General features: G+C 36.0%; 1 protein-coding gene and 1 pseudogene across 2 annotated transcripts in view; one reads left to right on the top strand and one right to left on the bottom strand.

Annotated features, from left to right (window-relative positions):
* The window catches only part of DNAAF4 (dynein axonemal assembly factor 4), a 35,205-nt gene extending 22,216 nt beyond the window's left edge, over positions 1 to 12,989 (bottom strand). For both annotated transcript variants that reach the window (XM_033108080.1, XM_033108081.1), the window contains exons 1-3: positions 12,822 to 12,989; positions 11,975 to 12,122; positions 8,289 to 8,422 (exon numbers count right to left, since the gene is read on the bottom strand). In XM_033108080.1, coding sequence (XP_032963971.1) covers positions 8,289 to 8,422; positions 11,975 to 12,122; positions 12,822 to 12,944 — 405 coding nt within the window. In that variant the 5' untranslated portion in view covers positions 12,945 to 12,989. The remainder of the gene's footprint in view (positions 1 to 8,288; positions 8,423 to 11,974; positions 12,123 to 12,821) is intronic.
* A 2,033-nt stretch (positions 12,990 to 15,022) lies between these two features.
* On the top strand, positions 15,023 to 15,643 carry LOC117023128 (60S ribosomal protein L29-like; annotated as a pseudogene).
* The last annotated feature ends 7,553 nt before the right edge of the window (positions 15,644 to 23,196 follow it).

Genomic DNA, 23,196 nt, shown 5'->3' with positions numbered 1-23,196 from the left:
CTATTCTTATAATCAAAACTAACAGGAAAGTTCTGTTGTTATAGCTAAGATGTAGTTAAGGGAAATATATATACAATGTAATTTATAATAAGTTATATTAGAGACAAAAAAAATAGTCCACCTCTTTAGGTAGTAATGAGGAAGAGAGGAGACCAAGAAAGTCTTCACAGAGAAGATGACAAAAGGAACTAGAATGAAGAGAAAAACGAAGAAGTTAATACCACAAAGCTTACAATCAAAGAAAAACGAGACTACATATATCAAAGAAAAACAGAGACAAATGTTAAACAATACTTGAAGTTCTTTTATTTAAAAAAAAGGATATGAGGAACATACTTAAAGGAGAAATGTGTAGTAACAGAAAAACTTAGAAGGCTAGACAAACAATCATCGCACATTAAGAAACTGGATTTTAAATGCATTGTACTGCTCAAGAAAGGATGTCATGGAGTGTGAGATAATTACTTTAATACAGACAGTATATTTAAGTAATAGAATAATAAGCAGCTCCTAAATCCAATTCCTGAAGAAGGGGAAATCTATGTTTCTTTTAATTTGAATGTCTGGTTTATCAAGGCATTTTTCTTTAATGACCACCCTCACTTATGAATTACATGCAAAAATCATAAATAAAATATTAGCAAGCTGAACAGAGGAAAATATTAAAATTATAATATATCTTGATCAAATAGGGTATTTCTTATTTATGATACTAGGAAATCAAAAGAGAAAAACAATATGACCTCAGTAATGCCAAAATACTGGTTGATACTAGGAATACAAGAAAAATTTTAGCTTGATATAAGGACCCATACACTTCATGGAGAAGCAACAGAAATACTTCTAGTAAAGTCACTAAAGCCAGTATGCCTATTATTTTACTATTTTCTTAGAGGTAACCTATACAATAGAATTTTAAAAACAAGAACTAGAAATATGGGTTATAAGGAGATAGAACTGTCATTCCTGGCAAATAATATGGTAGACTATCTTAAAGAACCAAAATAAAACTGACAAACTATTAGAACCAAAAAGTAAGTTCAGCAAGGCAGTCACTTACAAGATCAACTTATATAAATTCATAAAAACAAACTAACTTTCCTACAAACTGGCAATTAATCATTAGAAAAATAGAGTGGGGGAAAAAAATCATTGCATTAGTAATTGCCAGAAAAAACTTTTAAAAGGCTAAAAATAAGCTTAACAAAATATGAGCAAGTCCTATATTTGCTAAGTAATTTTGCTGGGGATATAAACTAAGCCTGAAGAAATGGAGATGAATGCCATGTTCCTGAAAGGAAATTGCAATATTGCAAATACGTTGACATTTTCCAAATTAATTTCTAAAGTCAATGTAAATCTAATCAAAGCACCAAGAGAGCTTCTTAGAGCGCTTGATAAGTAAATGTAAAATTCATCCACAAAAGAAAACGTGCAGGTTTTATAAAGCCATGAAGAGGTTGGCCATTCCCATTCACAAATGTCAAATGTAAAACTGGAGAAAACTATTAAAAAACCATTTTATAACACTGGAAATTAACCAAAGACAGCCTGCAAATTGAGAAGTGTTCGTTCTAGAAAAACTGCTAACGTTGTAAATAAAAACAGTGGGAGGCTGTGCCCTTATATCTGAGGTTGCTCTAGAATAATGAGACTGGCAGTTTTACCAACATGAAGCTAACAAAATAATATAGCAGTTTTGTTGGCAAAAAGGGTGGACCCATTTCAGGGTGTGGTAGCAAAAACCTATGGCTTTGGTGGATAAAAGCAGTAGACATGGTTGGGAATGGACAGGAAAAATTTGCAGTTGAGGTCCTGGTTAAGCAATCAGAAAATTAACATAAAGATCATATAAATGAGAGAGCTATCGAAAGCCTGTAATAAGCTCACCATACAACAATAGCAAAACAGAAAGCTACGCATTTGTGGGGCAGACCTGAGGAAGCCTGGCATAAAATGAAGCCAAGGTAGGCATGAGAACTGTCTCCAATTTTGAAGGTATTCTCAAACCTACACATAGATAAATCAGCAAAGGGTGGGAGCCTTTACCACCTCTGCCCAAAGCAGTAGCTGACAGTGAAGCTGTGCAGACACACGGAAGCCCCTAAAGAAACCAGTCTAAAACACAAGAATGAAAAAACTTAACAGAGACATTAGCAGCTGTATGCCACAAGGGAGACTAGGCTGATTCCACAATTAAAGTCTAACCAAGTTACTAAAAAAATAAACAATCCTCAATAAATAAACAAAAAACAAGTAAAACAGAACCCAAAATTGCTATAATTTATTAACTAAATATCTAGTTTTCAACCAAAAATATTTTAAGAAATAATTGGTAAAAATTCCTCAAATTTGATGAAAACATTATGGCCCCAAGAAGTTCAACAAATCCAAAGTAAAATTAACTCAAAGATATACACCTAGAAACAACTTAGTTAAACTGCAAAATTAATACAAAAGCCAAACACAAAGAGGAAAATCTTGAAAGCAGCAAGAGAAAAAATGCCATCAGATACAGGGGAAAAACAATACAATTAAAGGCTGATTCCTCATTAGAAACAATGGAAGACAGAAGACAGTGAAACGATATGTTCCAAGCACTGACTGAAAAAAAATAAACAAATTCTATACCCAGCAAAACCATTCTTCAGACATGCTGATGAAATAAACATATTCTAAGATAAATAAAAATTGAGAGAATTCATTACTAGCAGACCTGCCCTACAAAATATACAAAAGAAAGCTCTTCAGGCTGAAAAGAAACTAACTCAGAACTATAAGAAGGAATGAAGAGTATGGGAAATGGTAAATATGTGCGTTAAGTATAAAAGACAATAGAAACAAACAAAATGTGGTATATATGTAACAATCGAACATTATTCAGCCTTAAAAGGAAAAAAATTCTGACACATGCTATAATATGGATAAAGTTGAAGACATTATGCTAAACGAAATAAGTCAGTCACACAAGGACAAATATGGTATGATTCTATTTACGTGAGGTACCTAGAGCAATTAAATTCACAGAAACAGACAGTAAAATGGTAGTTTCCAGGGGCTTAGGGAAAGGGGAAATAGGGAGTTATCATCTAGTGGGTACACAGTTTCAGTTTTGTAAGATAAAAACATTCTGGAGAAAGATGGTGGTGGTGATAGCACCATGTGAATGTAATTAATGCTACTGAACTATACATTTAAAAATGGTAGTGCTATTTTTAATTTCTTTAGTACCCTCCATAATGTTTTTCCATAGTGCCTATAAGCAATTACATTCCCATCAACAGCATGATTCCAAACAAATTTTAGAATTTTTTTCTATTTCTGTGAAAAATGCCATTGGACTCGTGATAGAAATTGCATTGAATCTATAGACAGTTTTGGATAGTACTGTGTTTCCCCGAAAATAAGACCTAGCTGGACAATCAGCTCTAATGTGTTTTTTGGAGCAAAAATTAATATATATAAGACCGGGTCTTATATAATATAAGGTTATATAAGACCCGGTCTTATAGTAAAATAAGACTGGGTCTTATATTAAGTTTTGCTCCAATAGATGCATTAGAGCTGATTGTCCAGGTAGGTCTTATTTTTGGGGAAACACAGTATGAACATTTTTACAAGATTAACTCTTCCAATTCATAAAAATTGGGTATCTTTCCAATTATTTGTGTGTTTTTCAATTTCTTTCATCAATGTCTTACAGTTTTCAGTACACAGGTTTTTCACCTCCTTGGCTAAATTTATTCCTAAGTATTTTACTGTTTTTGATACCACTGTAAATGTGATTGTTTTATTTCTTTTTTCCGATATTTCATTTTAGAATAGAGCAATGCTACTTGTATCCCACAACTTCATTGAATTCATTAACTAGATATGTTTTTTTCATGGAGTCTAGGATTTTCTATACATAAAATCATGTCATGTGCAAAACAGAGATAATTTTACTTCTTTCTTTCCAATTTGGGTGTTTTTATTTTTCTTGTCTGATTGCTCTGGCTAGGACTACTAGTACTATGCTGAATAGGAGTGGCAAGGGTAGTATGCACCCTTGTGTTGTTCCTGATCTTAGAAGAAAAGCTTTCAATCTTTTACCATTGAGTATGATGCGAGCTGTGGGCTTGTCATAAATGGTGTAATTATGTTAAGGTACATTCCTTATATATCTAATTTGTTGAGAGTTTTTATCATGAATAAATGTTGAATATTGTCAGATGATTTTTCTGTATCTAATAAGATTATCATATGATTTTTATTCTTCATTCTATTAATGTGTAAATCACATTTATTGATTTGCATATGTTGAGCCATCCTAGGCATCCCAGGAATGAATCCCACTTGATCACTGAGCATGATCCTTTTAATGTGCTGTTGAATTAGGTTTGCTAATATTCTGTTGAGAACTTTTGCATCTATATCATGAATATCATGAAGGATATTGCCCATAGTGTTCTTTTTTGTAGTGTCCTTATCTACCTTTGGTAACAGGGTAGTGCTATACAGTGTGATTCAGAGGTATGGCTGTGGGCTTCAGCTCATTCCAGGGGGCTCATTCCAGGAAGTTTCAGGTTGGTAGACATCACATTTGTAAGTGAAGCAGCTCTGTGATGGAGCAGCTGAGCACTCTGGGAGTTTGGAAATGTTCCTTCCTCTTCAAACTCATTAGCCAGAATTAGCTTTCCAAAATACAAACCCAAATAATTTGATATTCTTGCTGAAAATCCCTAACAGTTCCCTATTACCTTCTGGAAAGTTTTCAAAATCTTACAAAGATTTTATTTCTGACCAACAAATGTTCCTTCCTGTGCCACATTCTGTCATGGCATTATCTGTCTGTAATGTCATTTTCTCATCTACTTCCCAGGTAACTGTGACTCATTGCGTAAAATTAAGCACAAACAACTATGCCTCCCATTTCCTGACCATACTCTCAGGTTGACATACCAATTTTTTGCCATTGTTTTTTCTTTATCCTCCCATGACCACTTATGCATACTATGGTGTAATCTTTGCTTTTTCTTGTCTGTCACACTCTGTAGACTATGAGTAAATTGAAAATGAAGACTAAGTTGTTCAGCTCTGTCTCAGTATTCAATAAATGTCTGTTAAATGAATGAATGATAGATCAGCAGCAAAGGTACTGAGAGGTTGATGCACTAAACTTATTAGCAGATATGGCATAGCAGAGGCTTTAAAAGTGCTTGTGCAGTAGGGCTTTCCCTTTCTTATTATCAGAAACCTTGACTATGAAGTAAAGAAGCCTGGGCTAGCCTCCTGGAGGATGAAATACTACATGAAGAGCAGCTCCAGCTCTCCCAGGCAAGGCTCTAGACATGTGAGTGAGGCCATGCCAGCTATAACCAAGGCAGCCCCAGAACACAAGTACTACCTGACCAACACACAGAACCTTCAGAAATAAGTATCTGTGATTTTATGCCATTGAATTTTGGGTAGTTTATTACACGGTGTTATTCACTGAATGTTTTTGTCCCCCCAAAATGTATACGAGGTCTGACAATTAAGTTCATGAACTTGTTGCAATGAGGTTGCTAACCTTTTTTGATATTAGAGGGATTATTCATTATGAATTTGTACCAACTGGACAAACAGTTAACCAAGATTACATTTGGAAGTGCTGAAAAGGCTGCATGAAAAAGTTCGACGACCTGAACTTTTAGCCAACAATTCACGGCTCTTGCATCACAACAATGCACCAGCTCACACAGCACTGTCTGTGAGGGAGTTTTTAGCCAGTAAACAAATAACTGTATTGGAACACTTTCCCTACTCACCTGATCTAGCCCCCAATGGCTTCTTTTTCACCCAAAGATAAAGGAAATATTGAAAGGAAGACATTTTGATGACATTCAGGACATCAAGAGTAATACATCGATGGCCATTCCAGAAAAAGAGTTTCAACATTGCCTTGAAGGCTAGGCGCTGGCACTGGTGCATAACTTCCCAAGGGGAGTACTTCGAAGGTGACCGTAGTGATATTAGCACTGAGGTATGTAGCACTTTTTCTAGGATGAGTTTGCGAACTTAATTGTCCCACATCATATGTTGAAGCCTTACCACTTGTCTCTCCCACCCAGTGACAGTGGGCCTCTGAGGAGGTAAGCACTGAGGTATGTAGCACTTTTTCTAGGATGAGTTTGCGAACTTAATTGTCCCACATCATATGTTGAAGCCTTACCACTTGTCTCTCCCACCCAGTGACAGTGGGCCTCTGAGGAGGTAATTAAGGTTAAATGAGGTCATAAGGGCAGGGCCCTGATACAACAGGATTAGTGTCGTTATCAGAAGAGACACCAGATATCTATCTATCTATCTATTAGGTTGGTGCAAAAGTCATTGCGGTTTAAAAGGTTAAAAACAATTACAAAAACCACAATTACTTTTGCACCACCTAATATACATATCTCCTGCAAGCCAGGAATAGACTTCTCATCAGAATCTAACCCTGCTGGACCTTGTTCTGAGACTTCTAGACTCTAGAACTGTGAGAAAATCAATGTCTTTTTTAAGCCATCCAGTTTGTGGTATTGTGTTATGTTAGGCTGAGCAGACTAATACAGAACTGTGAACTGACATAGTAAGTCTTAGCACTACTCCTACCAATTATTTTTAAAAGGTTACTACTTAACAACTATTCTTTTTTTCGGTAGATGTAATTCTACCAAGTTTTAAGCTAATTTATGGTTTAAATAAGCTAATAACAAGTCACCTTTTGTTGTCATGCCTCTTCATCTGCTCTCATTGGACCATCAAAGCTCTTTTCTGAATGGTGTTTAAAATTGGACAAAGTAAAAATAGCTTCATTTATTCACCAAAATATAATTCTGCTATGGTTACAAGGTACTAGGGCAATGCATTCACATTAATTCACTCGAATATTTGAGCACCTACTATTTACTTGGCAATGGCTATAATAAGGACGAAAGAAAATAGACCCGACTCTCAAAATGACTAAAGGAAAAAGACAGATAGTTTGTAGAACAGGCTGACTTTCACAGGTTCTCCCCACTTTGATATAATTTACAGCTTCATATTTTATACATGAATGCCCCAACCACCTTTCCAAATACCAAAGTCAGGCTTTCACATATCAGTAGATTAATAACTTCAAGGTTCAGCATGGTAGTACTGTCTACAAAACAATTGTTTCATTTTGTTACATCTACCAATACAGTACTGTGTATGCCGATATTTAACTGTCTTATTAGTTCAGTAAATATTTATCTATTGCCACAAATTTTATATTATTTTGCTTTCATTTTCTAAATTCTGGAAAATGATAAAATCAAAAGGCTGACAACAGTGAGTAATACAATCAAGAAAAGCTGGAACTCATCAAGTATACTGAAAGCAGGAATCTTTGGTCAGCTGACCACATGTTCAATTAAGTGAAAGACAAAGTATATAACCATAGGCTACATTTAAAAGTCAAGTAAAAGTGATGAAATAAGTGGAGAAATCTTGGGAATTATGAACTGTTGATTTTAAAAACAAAACTAGTGATCCAAATGCAACATAAGAGTCATGGGTACACAGAGCTCTTGATAAGATAATGCTTGTTATAGATTCCTTAATCATTTTAAGATGTCAAATGAAAATTTGAGGTAAGAAATTACTTGTAAAAATTAATCAGAACACGTAAATCCATAGAGAGAGAAAATAGATTAGTGGTTACAAAGGACTCGGGGATGGAAGGAATGGAGAGTGACTGCTTATAGGTATGGGGTTTCTTTTTGGGGTGATGAAAATGTTCTAAAACTGATTGTGATGATTGCTGCACAACTCTAAATACACGTATACTAAAAACCACTGCATTATAAGCTTTAAATGGGTGAATTGTATGGTATATGAATTATATCTCAAAAAATATTGCTGACTAAAGCTTTAACTTGTAATCATCAACAGTTAAAAAGATATCAATTTGTCAATATTTCATATTTAATCCAAGCTTTTGCTTTAAATAACTTGTGTCCGTTATTCCACGATTAAGAAAGAAGTAAAATATACCACAGAACCTTCCCATTTTTGACTCCCTTGGAAATAGAAAATTCTCCCTGAAACACATAAATCTATTGTTCAACACTTATACCCTCGACTTTCATACAGATTTTCAGGAACACATGTTAGTAGCAGATAGCCTATATAACATAGTAAGTCCTATAACCAAAATATGAACAAAAAGATGAAAAAGTACCGTGGTTAGAACAAATTATCCTTTCACAGTTTATTATCATCTCTTTAATAGAGGACTTTCCTATCAATCTGCAACTTACCTTCATCATGACATTTAGTGTATATTTTTGGTCTTCCCGCCTTGCTGCAGCTTTTGCTTCTGTAGCTTCTTTTGCTCTTTCTTGTGCTTGTAAAATAGATTTCTCTCTTATTCTTTGCATCATCTCTTTGTCAGCTAAAACATAAGTAATGTCACTAAATTAGGATGATGATGAAATTGTTTCATTTAGGAGAAAACTGCTTGACATACAGGATGTCATTTTATTTGGATCCAATTTCACATGGAGAAGTGAAAACATTTCTGAATATTAAACTGCCAAGAAGCTAACATTAAAAGGTAAGCAAGTAACTGTGTAGTAATTAATTACTACAGAATGAGAGAGAGAGAGAGAGAGAGAGAGAGAGAGAGAGAGAGAGAGAGAGAGAAGGCACAATGGAGAGGGGGAATAAAAGACGAAATGAGGAGGGGGACGGGCAGGAGAGAGGGGAATAAAGAGGCACAAGAAGGAGAGAGAGGGTAGTGGAATGAGAGGAAGGGAGTGGGGGAGACGAAAAGGTAGAGTAAGGGGACAAGATGGGGGGGAGAGAACATATCCTCCTCTCTGTTGAGAAAGCAGGGCTATTTGCTTATACACCTGATCACAACAAATCATCACCATGAGGTCTAGAAGAGAAAAATGGGTTGAGACTATCTCTTATGATCAGTCACCTTCATAAACACAAAAGGTAACTAATACATATGAAGAGTACAGGGCCAGCCCTTGGAAAAATTATGAAGTAACATGATACATTATATATAGAATTTTACCATTCACAATTATTTTTACATTTAGTGACTCAATACTTTACACACAGGCTGTGATCCATTGGGGGTAAATTATTTTATGGGAAGTGGGATCAGGAAGGGATCTAGACTTCGAGGGAGAAAAGAAAACAGAAGGGGAGAGAAAACTTGGGGGGAGAGGGTGAAGTGGAGGAGAGTAGTGTGGGGAGAAGTGTGGAAGGATGAATCAGGCCCCAGGCAGAGGTTCTTCACCTTTTTGGTGCAGCAGACCCCTAGGCAGAATAGTTTAAGCCTTATGTACCCCCTCATAATGTTTTTAAATTCACGAAATAAAACACACAGGAAATAAAACATAAAGAATAAATACTATTATAGTTATATTAAACAAAATATTTTTAAAAATAAATGTGATATACTAATACATGCTTCCTTATTAAAGCATTAAATAATATATAGCAACAAGTCTAATAAATACTCTAACTTCAAAGCAGTGACTATAAAAGACAAGTACCTGTGATATAAACTTATTTGTGATTTTTGTTGATGCTACTGTTGTTTGTTGCTACATTCACAATTGGAGGAAACTTTAAATTTCAGTTAGAGGTAAGTAAAAAGTACGGAATTTTTACTCATCCAAGATCTTGGCTCGGAATTCGGACTGGAATTAGGTCTGAAGCTTCTCCCCAACTCTCTTCCTGTTTAGTAACAGGGTAGCAGACAGTTGGACCAGCTTCAGGGACAGAAATAATTAAAAGAACATCAACTTTCCAAACGAAATGTTCCACATCTAAAAGAAATGAAAAGTGTATGAAGAAGGAAGTTCCAGAAAAAAATGAAGCAAATGTTTTGAATAATGAGGGAGACAGGCTTGGAGTATAGACTGGAGTTCCACAATACTGTATGTGAAAAAGATTGTTAAATAATTTCACTGAATTGAGTGCAAGACTGAATTTGATTTCTAAAGAAATCTCAAACACAGTTTCTGAAGTAAAATCAATATTCATTATTTGCTATTTAAGTTAATTTTAAGACTGTTCTGACTAGTCTAAATAGAGGTTAGCAAACTATATAGCCAAATCCAACCAGCTGCCTGTTTTTCTACAGCACACAAGCAAAGAATAACTTTTACATTTTTTAAATGGTTGAAAAAAAATTAAAAGAATAATAGTATTTTGTGACATACAAAAATTAGATTCAAATTTCAGTATCAATAAATACATGTTGGCTATGGCTGCATTTGTGCTACAATGGCAGAGCGAAGTAACTGTGACAGAGACCATATAGTCCACAACATCCAAAATATTATCTGGTCCTTTACAGAAAAAGTTTGCCAAACCTTGGGTTAAATGGTCAAAATTTGGAATAGTTGACCACATATCCATGAAAGAGAAGAATGAAATGTGTAATGCAAGCAGATGAGGAAGACCACGATTAGGAAAGGAAAACCCCTTCCCACTTCTGGATAAGGTGGCCAACCAGGTTAAAAAGGAAATTTGACATAGAAGAAAATGTTTCATGTCAGAAATAGGGCAAAGTATGAGGTTTTCTGATATGAACTCTTCTTTAGTTTCTAAAAAGTTGGTGGACAAAATGTTTCCTGGAGAAATCTGATGGCCACCACGACACACATACACACACACCTTTAAGTCAGTGGTTCTCAAACCTGACCAGTCATCACAATCACCTAGGGACTCCCATCCATCTATTTATTTTAAAATAAGCCATTATAATAGAGGATCATTCTGGTCCCATCTAACTTCAAAATTAAGATTATCAACAACAGTTGAAATCAACAAAAGTATTTACATTTAATCTTAAATCAGAAATCAGAACATGGATGGGTGTGTTTCATGACATAGTCCCAGGCCCCATCTCAGATTTACTGAATCACAAAGGAAGATGGGTGTTGGAGAGAGCAGTAATGTGAGTTTTAAAAACTCCTCAGTTAGTCTGGGACTCACTAAAGTAACCTGGCTATGGTAATCTACTTAACCAGTATTTTCTGACCTGAATATTAGATCTTAGAGAAACATTTTACTGGTTCTTAAGATTAAAAAAATTAAATTCCCCAGCAAGATACTAAGAAAGCATGACTATAAAGAATGATTGCAATCTCTTCATTCTTAATATTCCTACTGAACACTCAATGCCAGAGGCCTGAGAGAAATTTCAGGCAGTAGATACGAAGCACTAGAAAACATGACAAACAGAAGAGAGAGGAAGAATATAGAGCTAAAACAGTAGAGGGCAATTACTGACCCTCAAAATCGTCTTTGGCATAAGAATATAGATTACTGATTAAGAGTACAAATAGGGAATCTCAGTTTTACACATAATTCCTGGAAAGTTTTTTAAAAACCACTAAAACCTGGGTCCTACTCCTAGAAACTGATGTGACTAGTCGAGGGTAAGTTTCAGACATTTGTATTATTTAAAAAGTTCTATAGCTGATTCAAGTACGGAGCCAGGGTTGAGAACCACTGCTCTAGAGTCAAACCGCTATGGCTCCAGGTCCAGTCCGCCACTTAGTTGTGTGACCTTTGTCAATTACTAAACCCTCTGTGCTTCAGTAGCCTCAGCTTTAAACAAAAAGGGGGGGAAAGGAGTACCGAAGAGATAGGTTGTGGTGAGCATTAACAGATGTGTTAATGCTGAATACAAAATAAGTGCTCAATAAAGGCAATATCAGAAGGCTTTATCCACTAAAGATACAAACCCACATCTTCTGCTTAAGAGTTATTATTAATGTGCTCTAATTTTTGAATAATTCAATCTTTAGGATATTTATTTTAAGCGGCTGCTGAAGCACTATCTCATTTAAATCATGCTCATGTGCCTTTTTTTTTCTAGAAAAGCGATATAATTTTTTCTAAAGGAAATTTTTTAAAAAGTATAAAATATAAAAAGCACAACCAGATGAACATCTTTTAATAAAAAACTTACCGCCTGATACAGAAAGGGTGTCCCACATGGCCACTTCTTTTTTATGTAAGGTGAAAATAATAGTGTTATTCCCAATCTTGGCTTTGCTGCTCTCCTCGTCTATAGGAGCATAGAGAAACACCTCAAACAAAAATGGAGGAAAGTTGACCTATTCAGGAGGGGGAAAACAGAAGTTAATTTAGTTATTTATACACATTCAACACACAGCCATTAAGAAGTAAGTTACAGCAGCAGCCGGCAGGATGGCTCAGATGGTTAGAGCACAAGCTCTCAACAATAAAGTTGCCGGTCAATTCCCACATGGGATGGTGGGCTGCGCCCCCTGCTACTAAAGATTAAAGATTAAAAAACGGTGAATGGACTTGGAGCAGAGCTGCACCCTCCACCACTAGATTGAAGGACAACGACTTAGAGCTGATAGGCCCTGGAGGAACACACTGTTCCCCAATATTCCCCAATAAAAATTAAAAAACAAACAAATAAATAAAACTATATTGATTACATATAAAAATAAAACATTTTTTTAAAAAAAGAAGTGATAGAGGCCAAAATCATTTTCTTAAATGCCTGCTATAAATTTATTCCAGGTCATGAAAGACTAGCAAGCCATATGTAGGAAACCCTGAATTTAAAAAAAAATCTCTGATTTGATGACGTCTACAGATGAGGTGTTACCGGCATGGGGTTCGTTTTTGTTTTGTTTTGTTTTGAATAGGACTAAAAAGCTTCTGCGAGCGAGCCGCTGTGTACTCGCAAGGACGCGCCTGTGGCGTGTATACAGCCGCGCACTCGCAGAAGCTTCGGGCCACACCCCCAGGGAGCCCGCAGGCACGACTGGCGTTCCTACCTTCAGATAATTTTCCGTGCAGAACACGTCCGCATCTCTGACGCAGACGCCCCTGAGGGGCACAGAGATAAAGACCGCAGTCTTCGTCTGCTGCCAGCTGTAATCGCTAACCTGCAGAGGCATCCCGGGAGGCAGACGGGGCCGCTGGGGCGGTGGGTTAGGACTCGCGCCTGCTCGGTTGCTAGGGAAGCCGGGGTTACCACGCGCCAGCCCTTCCGGGTCAGGCCTCGGCGCGGCGTCCCCGCGATCCTCGCGGCCTCCCATCCTGACTGCCTGGGCATCCTGGAGGGGCCCTTAGATCGTTTCTTAGGGTCTTATGCCTTCTCCACAGTCTGAGCGAATCTCCGAGGTAGGCCCACATCCGCTCAGGCAAGAAAGGAACTTCGCACCTGAGAATGCAAAAAACAGATGTAGGTTTACAGCGTAGGAAAGTGTGACCACAAGAAGCAGGTGCAACGCCCATGCGCCATTGCAGTCCTGGCCTTTTGTTTGTTCTGATGGAGGCTGTTAAGAGTTAGTACGCTTTGGAGTTCCTGTTTTGCACGTTTCCTGGCCTGGGGTCTTGCCTGTACTGTTGTAGTCCTTCACATCCTGTCAACTGTAAGGCCACCAAAATCATGTAGGTAGGGTTCACTCCGTGGTTTGAGAACTGGGGAGAAACGATCTTAACGACTCACCTGGCAAAAGCTTGGCTGCAACTCGACTGTAGGATAAGTTGAATGTACACGGATACATTATATTATTGCCTAAGGAGATTTAGAACTTCAGCGCTGTAAGGAAACTTGAAGATCGTGTTGTCACCCTACAAACTTAAGGAATCCGAGATCTAAACACTTAACCCCCTGCCATCTAGATTGGTGGCAGAACTGTGAATGAGATCCTGATCTAACTCCCATTCTCATGTTCTTTCCCCAAGCTACTTTCTGTAGACCCAGTTTATAAATTACTGGACTTTGATGTAAAAACAAATAAACAATATACATGAAAACTAAGCAGTGACAGAGCTACTTGCCACCTAGAGATTTGCATTTTTAACTTTTTACTTTTAGAGGTCATTAACACAAATTTCAAAGCTCCTGAAAAATTCCTTGAGGGAAATTTAGGAAGAAAAAAAACCTTTTCCCGCAAACAGGCCACCACTCACTACCTTACCCAATTTTGTCAAATGTTCATCATCTCAACTGAACACTGGGGCCATCTTAGACTTCTTTTCCCTTGTTCCCCTAAGTACAGAAACTTACAAATCAATCCTATGGATTTTTTTTTTCATGTTGCTTTTTGGCATTTCCCACCTGTTTTGGTTCTATTCCTACTTTTACCATTTTATTTAAAACTCATCCATGTCTTCAAAAGTCAGGGTTTATGCATTCTATTTATATAAAACTTTAAAGTCTAGATTCTCACACTATATAAAAACACAAATGATATGTGTATGGAAGATAATAAAAGGAAGACTTTGTGATGTTTGGGAATTTCAGGAAAATCTATCAGCAATTACTTTGTCAAGCACACACACACCTCTGCAGTGAAATTGTCCTCTGACTACCGTAGTCTTACTAAATATTTACACTCAGTGAATTATATCTTTAAAAAAAACCTGATTAGTTTTGTTAGTGAATTATTACAGCCACTGACACCAATTTAAAACATTAATTTTTATACATTCTTTCAGAACATATGTAATTGTCTAAAAATTATTTCACAAGCCTTGGAACTAATTCAATCTTAAAGTCTTGATTGGTATTTCTTATTAGGTCTATAAAACAAAAAAGTTCGAATCTCACCCATGTATAGATAGAAATTTGATATGTGGCTCTGCACATAAGTGGGAAAAAGCAAAGAAAGGAATTACTATCAAATACTTTGGTGATAGGAGAAATGGTTACCATAAGGGAAAAAATGAGGTTGGATCATTACATGCATATGGTGTCACACACAAAAATGAATTTCATATGAATTAAAGACATACAAGTTTGAGACTTAAAATATATATATATTTGTATGATTTTGGAGTAAGAAAGGATTTCTTAAATATGACATCAAAAGAACTAATCAAAAAAGAAAAGATTGAAAACTTGAATTAAAATTAAGAACTGGTAATCACCAAAAGTCACAAAAAAGAATGTTAAGATATTTTAGCTTTCTCTTCCAGTCCTAGGCATTTTAGGAGCTGTCTGGGACTGGCGGGCTTCAATGCAAACATGGCGAAGTCCAAGAACCACACCATGCATAGCCAGTCCCGAAAATGGTACAGAAACGGCAATAGGAAACCCCAATCACAAAGATATAAATCTTAAGGGGGTGGACCCCCAAGTTCCTGAGGAACATGCGCTTTAGCAAGAAGTACAAGAAGGGTCTGAAGAAGATACAAGCCAACAATGCCAAGGTCATGAGTGCATGGGCTCAGGCTATCAAGGCCCTGGTAAAGCCCAAGGAGGTCAAGCCCAAGATTCCAAAGGGCGGCAGCTGCAAGCTCAGTCAACTTGCCTACATCACCCACCTCAAGCTTGAGAAACATGCTCATTGCCAAAGGTCTCAGGCTCCGCCGGCCAAAGTTCAAGGCCAAGGCTCAAACCAAGCCCCCAGCCCCAGCTGAGGCTGTAGCAGCAGCAACGCCTCCAGCTCAGTCTTTGGCTCCCAAGGGTGTACACCTAGGCCCCCATGAAGCCTCCAGAGTACAGGCTTCTGTCTGCCTATGTGAGGACAGAGGGACTGGTGGAGGGACCCCTGGGCTGCTGTCTGTGTGGGGCTGGTGTCCTCTTGTGCTATTTGTACAAATAAACCCGAGGCAGGATCTGTCAATCAAAAAAAAGATATTTTAACTTTATATTATTAACAACGAAGTATTTATATATATACACACACACACACACGTGTGTGTGTGTGTGTGTGTGTATATATATAAATTTTTCAAAGTCCTTCAGCCAAAGACCACAGGGAAACCTGTAGTTGAACAAGTTGAGTTCATTAGTCGTTGAACAAGGAAGAACACACACTATTGGGTGTCTCAGTAAGTGTGTTAGAATTTGAGGGAGGGTCTAAGGAAGGAAGGTCAGGTCATTTCATAAAGAGATGGTAATTCTATGATTGGGTAAAGAAGTAGCTGTTCATAGCATCTTCCTAGAAAAAACCTGAAAACAAGCCAAATATCTATCGATAGGTATATTCACGCAAGAAAATATTACACAACAGTAAAAATGAATTAATTATAGCTATACACTGGATGGATGAGTGAAAAAAAGCAAGTCATATAAGACCCTTAAGGAATAATGCCATTTTCGTAAAATTTTAAAATAATGAAAACCAAATATACGGTTAAGGGTTCCTACATAGGCGTAAGAAAGGAAAATGGTTAACTCCTAGGTGAGAGTCATGCAGTGGGACCCTTTGTGCTAACCATCAGAGCTGATTCTGCTCGGACACACTGCATGAATTAAGACAGAGGCTCTCAGAGTGTGGTTCCCTGACCCCAGTATCAGCATCATTTGGGAACTTGCTAGAAATGCAGATTTCCAGATCCCACTCCAGACCTAATGAACCAGAAATTCTGAAAGTAGGGCCCAGAAATCTGTGTTTTAACAAGCCCACCAAGTAATTATGATACACATTAAAGCTTGAGAACCACTAGGTTAAGGGAGAGGTTTTCTTGCGGGGGGAAGGGGAGGGATGGAAACTTACAAAGCCAAGAAAAAAAACACAAGTTGCTCCATTCTCTCATCATCCCAAGGAGAAGCACATTGGGGCGAGAGCACCATGCTGGCTGCGCAGTGTGTGTTTACATTTCAGGAAAGGAGTTCCATCTCTTGCTGTTCTTCCTTCTTATAGGGCAAACATGAAAGGAACCTTGTGAAACTACTAGGGCACTAGGCAGTCTTGGTTTAGGTGTGAACTCTTTGTAAGACCTGTCTGAGAAAGCCAGCTACCTGGATACCTTGACGCGTGGAAAGTTTTAGTTGGAAGAAACTACCAGTACCACGGCAAGCTGAATTCAGGTGCAGCCCCTCCCGTGGGGAGACAGGAGGTCCAGATCCTATTGGCTGGTTCCCTAGAAAAAGCCAGAGAGAATACCCAAAGTCATTTTGTGTGATTCTGTTCATATGTATTACCTCTCTATTTTCAACACAGTTGTCAGTATGATCCTTCTCCCTTGAAAACTCTCCACTTTTCATCGCACTCAGAGTAAAAACCAAGAACCTTAGCATGAACTACAAAATCCTACATAATCTGGTTTCCTGTTAATTTTCTAATCTCATCTCATTTTACTCTTCCTCTTGTTCACTCCATTCCAGCCACACTGGCCTCCTTGAAATATATGAAATGTATGAAACATGCTTCTGCCGCAACGTCTTTGTACCTGCTGTTACCTTCGTCTGGAATTCTCTTCCCGTTATCTGTGTACTGTCTCTTACTCCTTCACACCATTACATAAATATCTTTTCAATGAACTATTAAAAAAATATGAATTTCTTTGCACTTCTTGCACTACCAGCACCAGCATTCCCTATTTTCATTCCCCTTTTTAATTTCTTCATACCACATATTCCCTAACATACTTTATAATTTACTTATTTTCTGTCTCTTTAAAATAAAAACCTCTTGAGAGTAGTGCTTTTTGTCTGTTCGACCTACTGCTGTAGTCTTAGCATCTAAAAAAGAGTCTGATAAAATAAACTCAATAAATATTGAATAAATGTCTATTTATTGGGTTTCATAATGTTTTTTTATTCTTTAGTTTACCTTTCAGGATCCTGAAACATACTTAAAGTCTTTTCCTGGCTATTCTGTTATTGTCATCTTGAGTGGATTGAAATTTCAAAAGGTGTTGGTTGGGTGTTTTTCTTATCATCAGATTTCTTCATATATTTTGAAATTTTTATTTACAGTGAGTTTTTGTCTTTTATTTTTATTTCTTTCCTCTGGGTTCATCCTTTCCTTTCTAGAAGTTTTAAGTTGTCTCCAACTTGTGTCTTTGGGAGCCCAATTCAGCTAAGTGTTATATGTTAATTCACTGTTTCGGTTCTTTGGTGATACTGTACACCAGTTACCAACTGAGCAGACTTCAAAACTGTGCACCCTGCCACCTTAGGCCTGCATTTCCTATGAGCTAGAGCCTCAGGTATCAGATGGAGGCAGGTTTTGCTTTGTAGCCGCCTTTCATAAGTGGTGCAGCAGTGGAAAGAAATCCCGGCTCAGCCCCTGGCTTAGAGCCATGCTATGTTTTTTACTCCTCTTTTCATTCCTATTATTTCTACCACTTAAAAAAAAATCAGTTTCACCAGAGGCTCATCAATTTTATTAATCTTAAATAACCTACTTGTGGCTCTACTGTTCCTCTCCAGTGTTTTCTATTTTATTTCCTTCCTTCTACTTTCCTTAGGATTGTTTTATTCTTTTATCCTCATGAGATCAATACTTAGCTCATTATATTTTGGGCTTAAAAGTTATATAAAGCTATATATTTGCCTTTCACTACAATGTTACTGCATCTCATAAGCTTTGCAATGCAGTAGCACTTGTAAGACCTCGTTATCCTGTCACAGTAGAACTTCCAACTGCAAATTTCTGTTCTGGACCCAGAGTCAGGCAGTCTGCTGCTTCAGCATGGCTTATGCTCTTTCTATACTTCTTGTCCTTGGATATATTTATGTTGGCTTTGAGCTCAATTTTATCTTTATATTTATCACTGCTCTATGTGTAGAAGAGAGTGGGTGCCTTAGAGCATCGATTGACAGTATTATTTGATCATAAGTCTCTGTACACTTTTTCTTCTCTTACAGCAGGTAAGAGCCATGCATTTTCATTTTTTTTCTTCCATGTTTAAATAGAACTTTTGTACAAATTTTATCTTGATGTAATTTGCTTATTGTCATTTCCATTACCTCTAATGCCAAGTGGCATCAACTGACACACATCACACACTATACAGCCTCTTTTCACGTAATACTCAAAGCACCTGACGGTTGCTTCAAACAAAATTTGAAGATCTTTTGCAAACCTAATCTTATCATTCAAGAAAGTTTGTTCTTAATATTGCTACAGTGGTGTCTCTGCTTCAGAGATCGTTAAGCTGCTAAGGTTGTAGAACTCCTCTCCAATTAATTTTTTATTAACAGAACTGAAGTCCTAATTTGTTAAAATCAACATGAAGATATGTTATGTTCATATTGTTATGTATAAACTTCATAGGAAAAAAAAGTATGTATATAGCAAGGCCTGTCTAAAAATATTGGTTTGCTCCTCAGTATAAAATTAAATTCCTGGAAAATTATAGATAGGCAATTGATTGCTTAATGTTTCCTGAGATATCTCCTACCTAAAGCCAAAACTGTCACACCTACTTGTCTGATGAAAGCACTTAAAAAACAGTAATTTTTCTCTAAAAACTAACTTTATTTAAAAGAATCTGAAGCATAACACTATAGTAAACAAATTTATAATACATATTGTTCAAGAAAGCCTGCCATACATAATTTCTACTAATAGTAGGTCTATATACTGGTAAAAACATTATTTATACAATGCACAAATGACATTTAGCATGATCCCTGAAAAGAATGACCAACAATAACATAGACTGTTTTGATAGCAGAACTTCTATTTGTCCTATTATTTATCTAAAGAATAAAAAACAACAATGTGGAAGAAAAGTTAAACTCCAATTTTAAATACTAGCATGGTGTTTAAGGAAGAAGAACAGGGGATCAAAAGGAGGAAATTGTAAGAATCAAATACCTTTAAAAGAAAAAGGAGATTTGGCTTAACACTATTTATAGTAATTATTAAAAAAGTAATTCAGAATTGAGAATTTTTTGGTTTAATACTTGGAAGCCCTTATACAAACTATCTATTATCTACTACATTCTATCAATTATGAAGCCAATTTTATTTCTCTGAAACCTGTAACCTGTACATTAACCATATAAAGAAAATAAACAATTTGGGGGTAACCTAGTCACTTCCTACTTTAAATTTTTCCACAAAGCAATTCATGAATCACTTAATACTAATACTTCTTTAAACCTCTGATTTAAAGAGAAACCTACCCAGGTCCAAAAGATTTATGTAAAAACACCAAAAAAAAAAAAAAAATCCCTACCATGTAACACTAAATTTTTAAAAAATAGACCCATGAAAACACTGGGCATTCAAGTAAAATATAATGGGATTATGACACAGTATGTTATCTGGCATTTTTAAAAATATTAAGAACTAAATCAGATTTATTGCTATGCCAATTCTATAAAGTCAACAAATGTACAAAACATACCATAACAACCACGCCAACAATGATGCTGTATAGAGATATTAACAAAGCATAGGTAGACATTTATCTTGTAATATACATCACTGATATAGTAAGATCTTATTAATTCAGGATAGTTTCAATTGATAAAAGTCTAAAAATTTGAATACTTTAAAAAGATATGCAGTCTAAGCACTTGCACTCTTTTTTTCTTTCAAATACACAAATTTGCATTGGCCAAGTATTATCTATTACAATTCTTTTGGGTACTTGTTTTATGACAAAAGAATGCTTTTAAACTATTCTTAAATTCTATTCTTAAATAAATGCCTCTAAAAAGCTTAAATTTTCCCAAGATTGAACAATTTTCTTTAAAATCTTCATTAACTTTTATTAACAAATCTTTTCATCAGATAGTACAAAGTAAACACCATTCAAGTCCTTGTATCAGTGGATACAAGTCTAAGTAAGTTAGAGAAGTTTCATGGCAGCGTAATACAGGCATACCTCATTTTATTGTGCTTTATTGCGCTTCGCAGATACTGTATTTTTTTAGAAACTGAAGGTTTGTGGCAACTCTGCATCGAGCAAGTCTATCAGCACCATTTTCCCAATAGGCTCAGATGATAGCAATTTTTAGCAATAAAGTATTTTTAAATTAAGGTATGTACATTTTTTTAGACATAATGCTATTGCACATTTAATAGAATATAGTATAGTGTAAACATAACTTTTATATGCACTGGGAAACCAAAAAATTTGTGTGACTTGCTTTATTGCGATATTCCCTTTATTGAGTGGTTTGGAACTGAACCTGCAATATCTCAGAGGTATGCCTGTAGTTTCTTAGTAAATGAAGATCAGTGTTACTATTTGTTTCCGTTATGGTGGAGTGAATGATAGCTCTTTTGGTTGATAGATATCAGAATAAGTTCAAAGTCTAGTATATAAAATTTTAATGGTATGGGCTAAAAATATCCACTGTCAGAATCTAACTCTTTAGTAAATTATATCTGTAAAGAGGAAGATAAACATTTTAAGAAATATTTCTTTTTTTATGAGTGTTATGAATTGCTAACACCAAATTTTACCCCTTCTCCCATTTCAAAGACATCAGGCCATCTACTAATCCATAAATATTGATGTTTCACATACTTCATAGAGTAGCTTAAACATACCAGCATAAGAAATAATTAGTATTACATAGTAATTTCCTTTGCCATAGGAATAAATGTTGGACAAAGTCTGGAAACATTTTATTTTCCAATTTGAATTACAGTAATTTTGCCACAGACCACAGCACTAGTGCATGTGTTACTTTAGACATGCTCTAAGAACAAAACAAAAAATTACTGCAAAAATACATGTCACCAATGTGGAACACACTCAGATTTGTATAAAAGTACTGAACTAATATCCCAAAAAGAGGTATATGTAAACAGTACATAAGGAAGAAAGTTTTAATATGAAACAGTCATTTAAGTCACATACATCATGATAAGAAGCAGGACTTTCTTTTATAAGATATTTTAACTAACAAGCAACATCGTCTACATCATCTACGGAACAAGAAATACAGATATTTAGAATATGTTTTTATATAATTGCAAGTAATGTATTTTGACAAAATATGACAAAGATGAAGCTTATCCATTGGGTTTCATGAAAAGTTTTCAATGAAATACAGGCAGCCTTTGACGTATTAATGTCTGGCTTATCGATAGCCACTTTCTTTCCTTCATTTCCCCTAGACAACTTGTCTCGGGAGATGTTAATGCCACCTCTAGCCTCCTCACTCCAAGGGTGCCTCTAAATTCCCATCATTGCACCAAGAGTTGGAAAAATGCAGATGTGACTTCTACACTGCTCTATTGGATAAATGGAACACCAAAAAAAGGGGAGGTTGCTAAAATTTGGAAATGAGAAGAAAACCTCTGGGTTCATAGTAGTCGAGGAAACTGTTAAAAGTCCCAACATTCTAAAGGAAATGGTGAAGTGTTCTCAAGACAGTATCAGCCAATTCAATAAAAATACTGCTCCCTATGGTGCCTGAAATGTGTCATTTTGTCTGAAATTTTAGATATTAAATATTCATTCTGAACTAATAACACCGTTTAAAAAAAAGAAATGTAATCCCACTATCTTCATTCACATCTTGGTAGAAAACACTTTTGACTTAAAATCTAGTCAGCCACAGCCACACAAAGAAAGGGGGTTGGAGGAAAGATGAAATTCTGAAGCACAGAGCATCCAGGAAGGGAAAAGCAAGTTGGCTTATATAGCATCCCACCTGAGTTTAGGATGGTAAGAGGGCACTGGAAAACACACCAAAGAATTTAACCTTCCTGAATCACATCAGGAAAGAGGAAATCTGCTTCTTTCTCCCACCTAAATACATTGATTGGTTCCCTAAAGAAGCTAAGCACTCAGCATCATACTATGGGTTAACTACATCATGGTTTAAATAAGCCTTTATGAGCTTCTCTAAGAATCTAATCATCTTATATAGATACCAAACCACTATTTACAAATGAACTTTAGGAGCCTTATTTTTAATTAAAAAAATCTAAAATAGCACAAATGTTCATGCATATGAAACTCTACACATTGCAAAAAAGAAATCCAAAAACTATTCAGAGCTCCCTTTTCATTGCTTACATATATTTTTACTATTAAATACAATTACTATAGTATGTTGGATAAAAAGTACTAGCACTCTTAATTTGTTCAAGATGAAAAAGTTTGAAAGAAAATTGGATGAAAACTCCTGATACTTATTTTATTTGGATGATTATAAAGTTGGCAGATTTCATGGGGACCTATACTATTGAGTTTTATTCCTATTACTAGATAGAGTTGGGAGTCTAAACAAAAAACAAAACCAAACACAAAAAAAATCGGAGTTCTTTATATTGTGTTAATCTATGAAGAGTAAGTACTAGTACTAGAAAATCTTCAGTTTTATGTACATAATCATCTAATTTGGATAACAAGAATCCTAACAGTATTCTAAAGTATTTCACACAAAAGAAAAACACTGATCACAAATCTAAATTCTAAGCACTCTATCTGAAGAACAATTTTTCTTTTACAAGCTAAGCTGTTTCAGTATTAGTCCAGTAGCATCTAGAA

The sequence above is a fragment of the Rhinolophus ferrumequinum genome, chromosome 6, assembly GCF_004115265.2.
Source record: "Rhinolophus ferrumequinum isolate MPI-CBG mRhiFer1 chromosome 6, mRhiFer1_v1.p, whole genome shotgun sequence".
Lineage (NCBI taxonomy): Eukaryota > Metazoa > Chordata > Mammalia > Chiroptera > Rhinolophidae > Rhinolophus > Rhinolophus ferrumequinum.
Note: the sequence above shows the minus strand (reverse complement) of the source record. Positions and strands in the feature narration are given on the sequence as shown.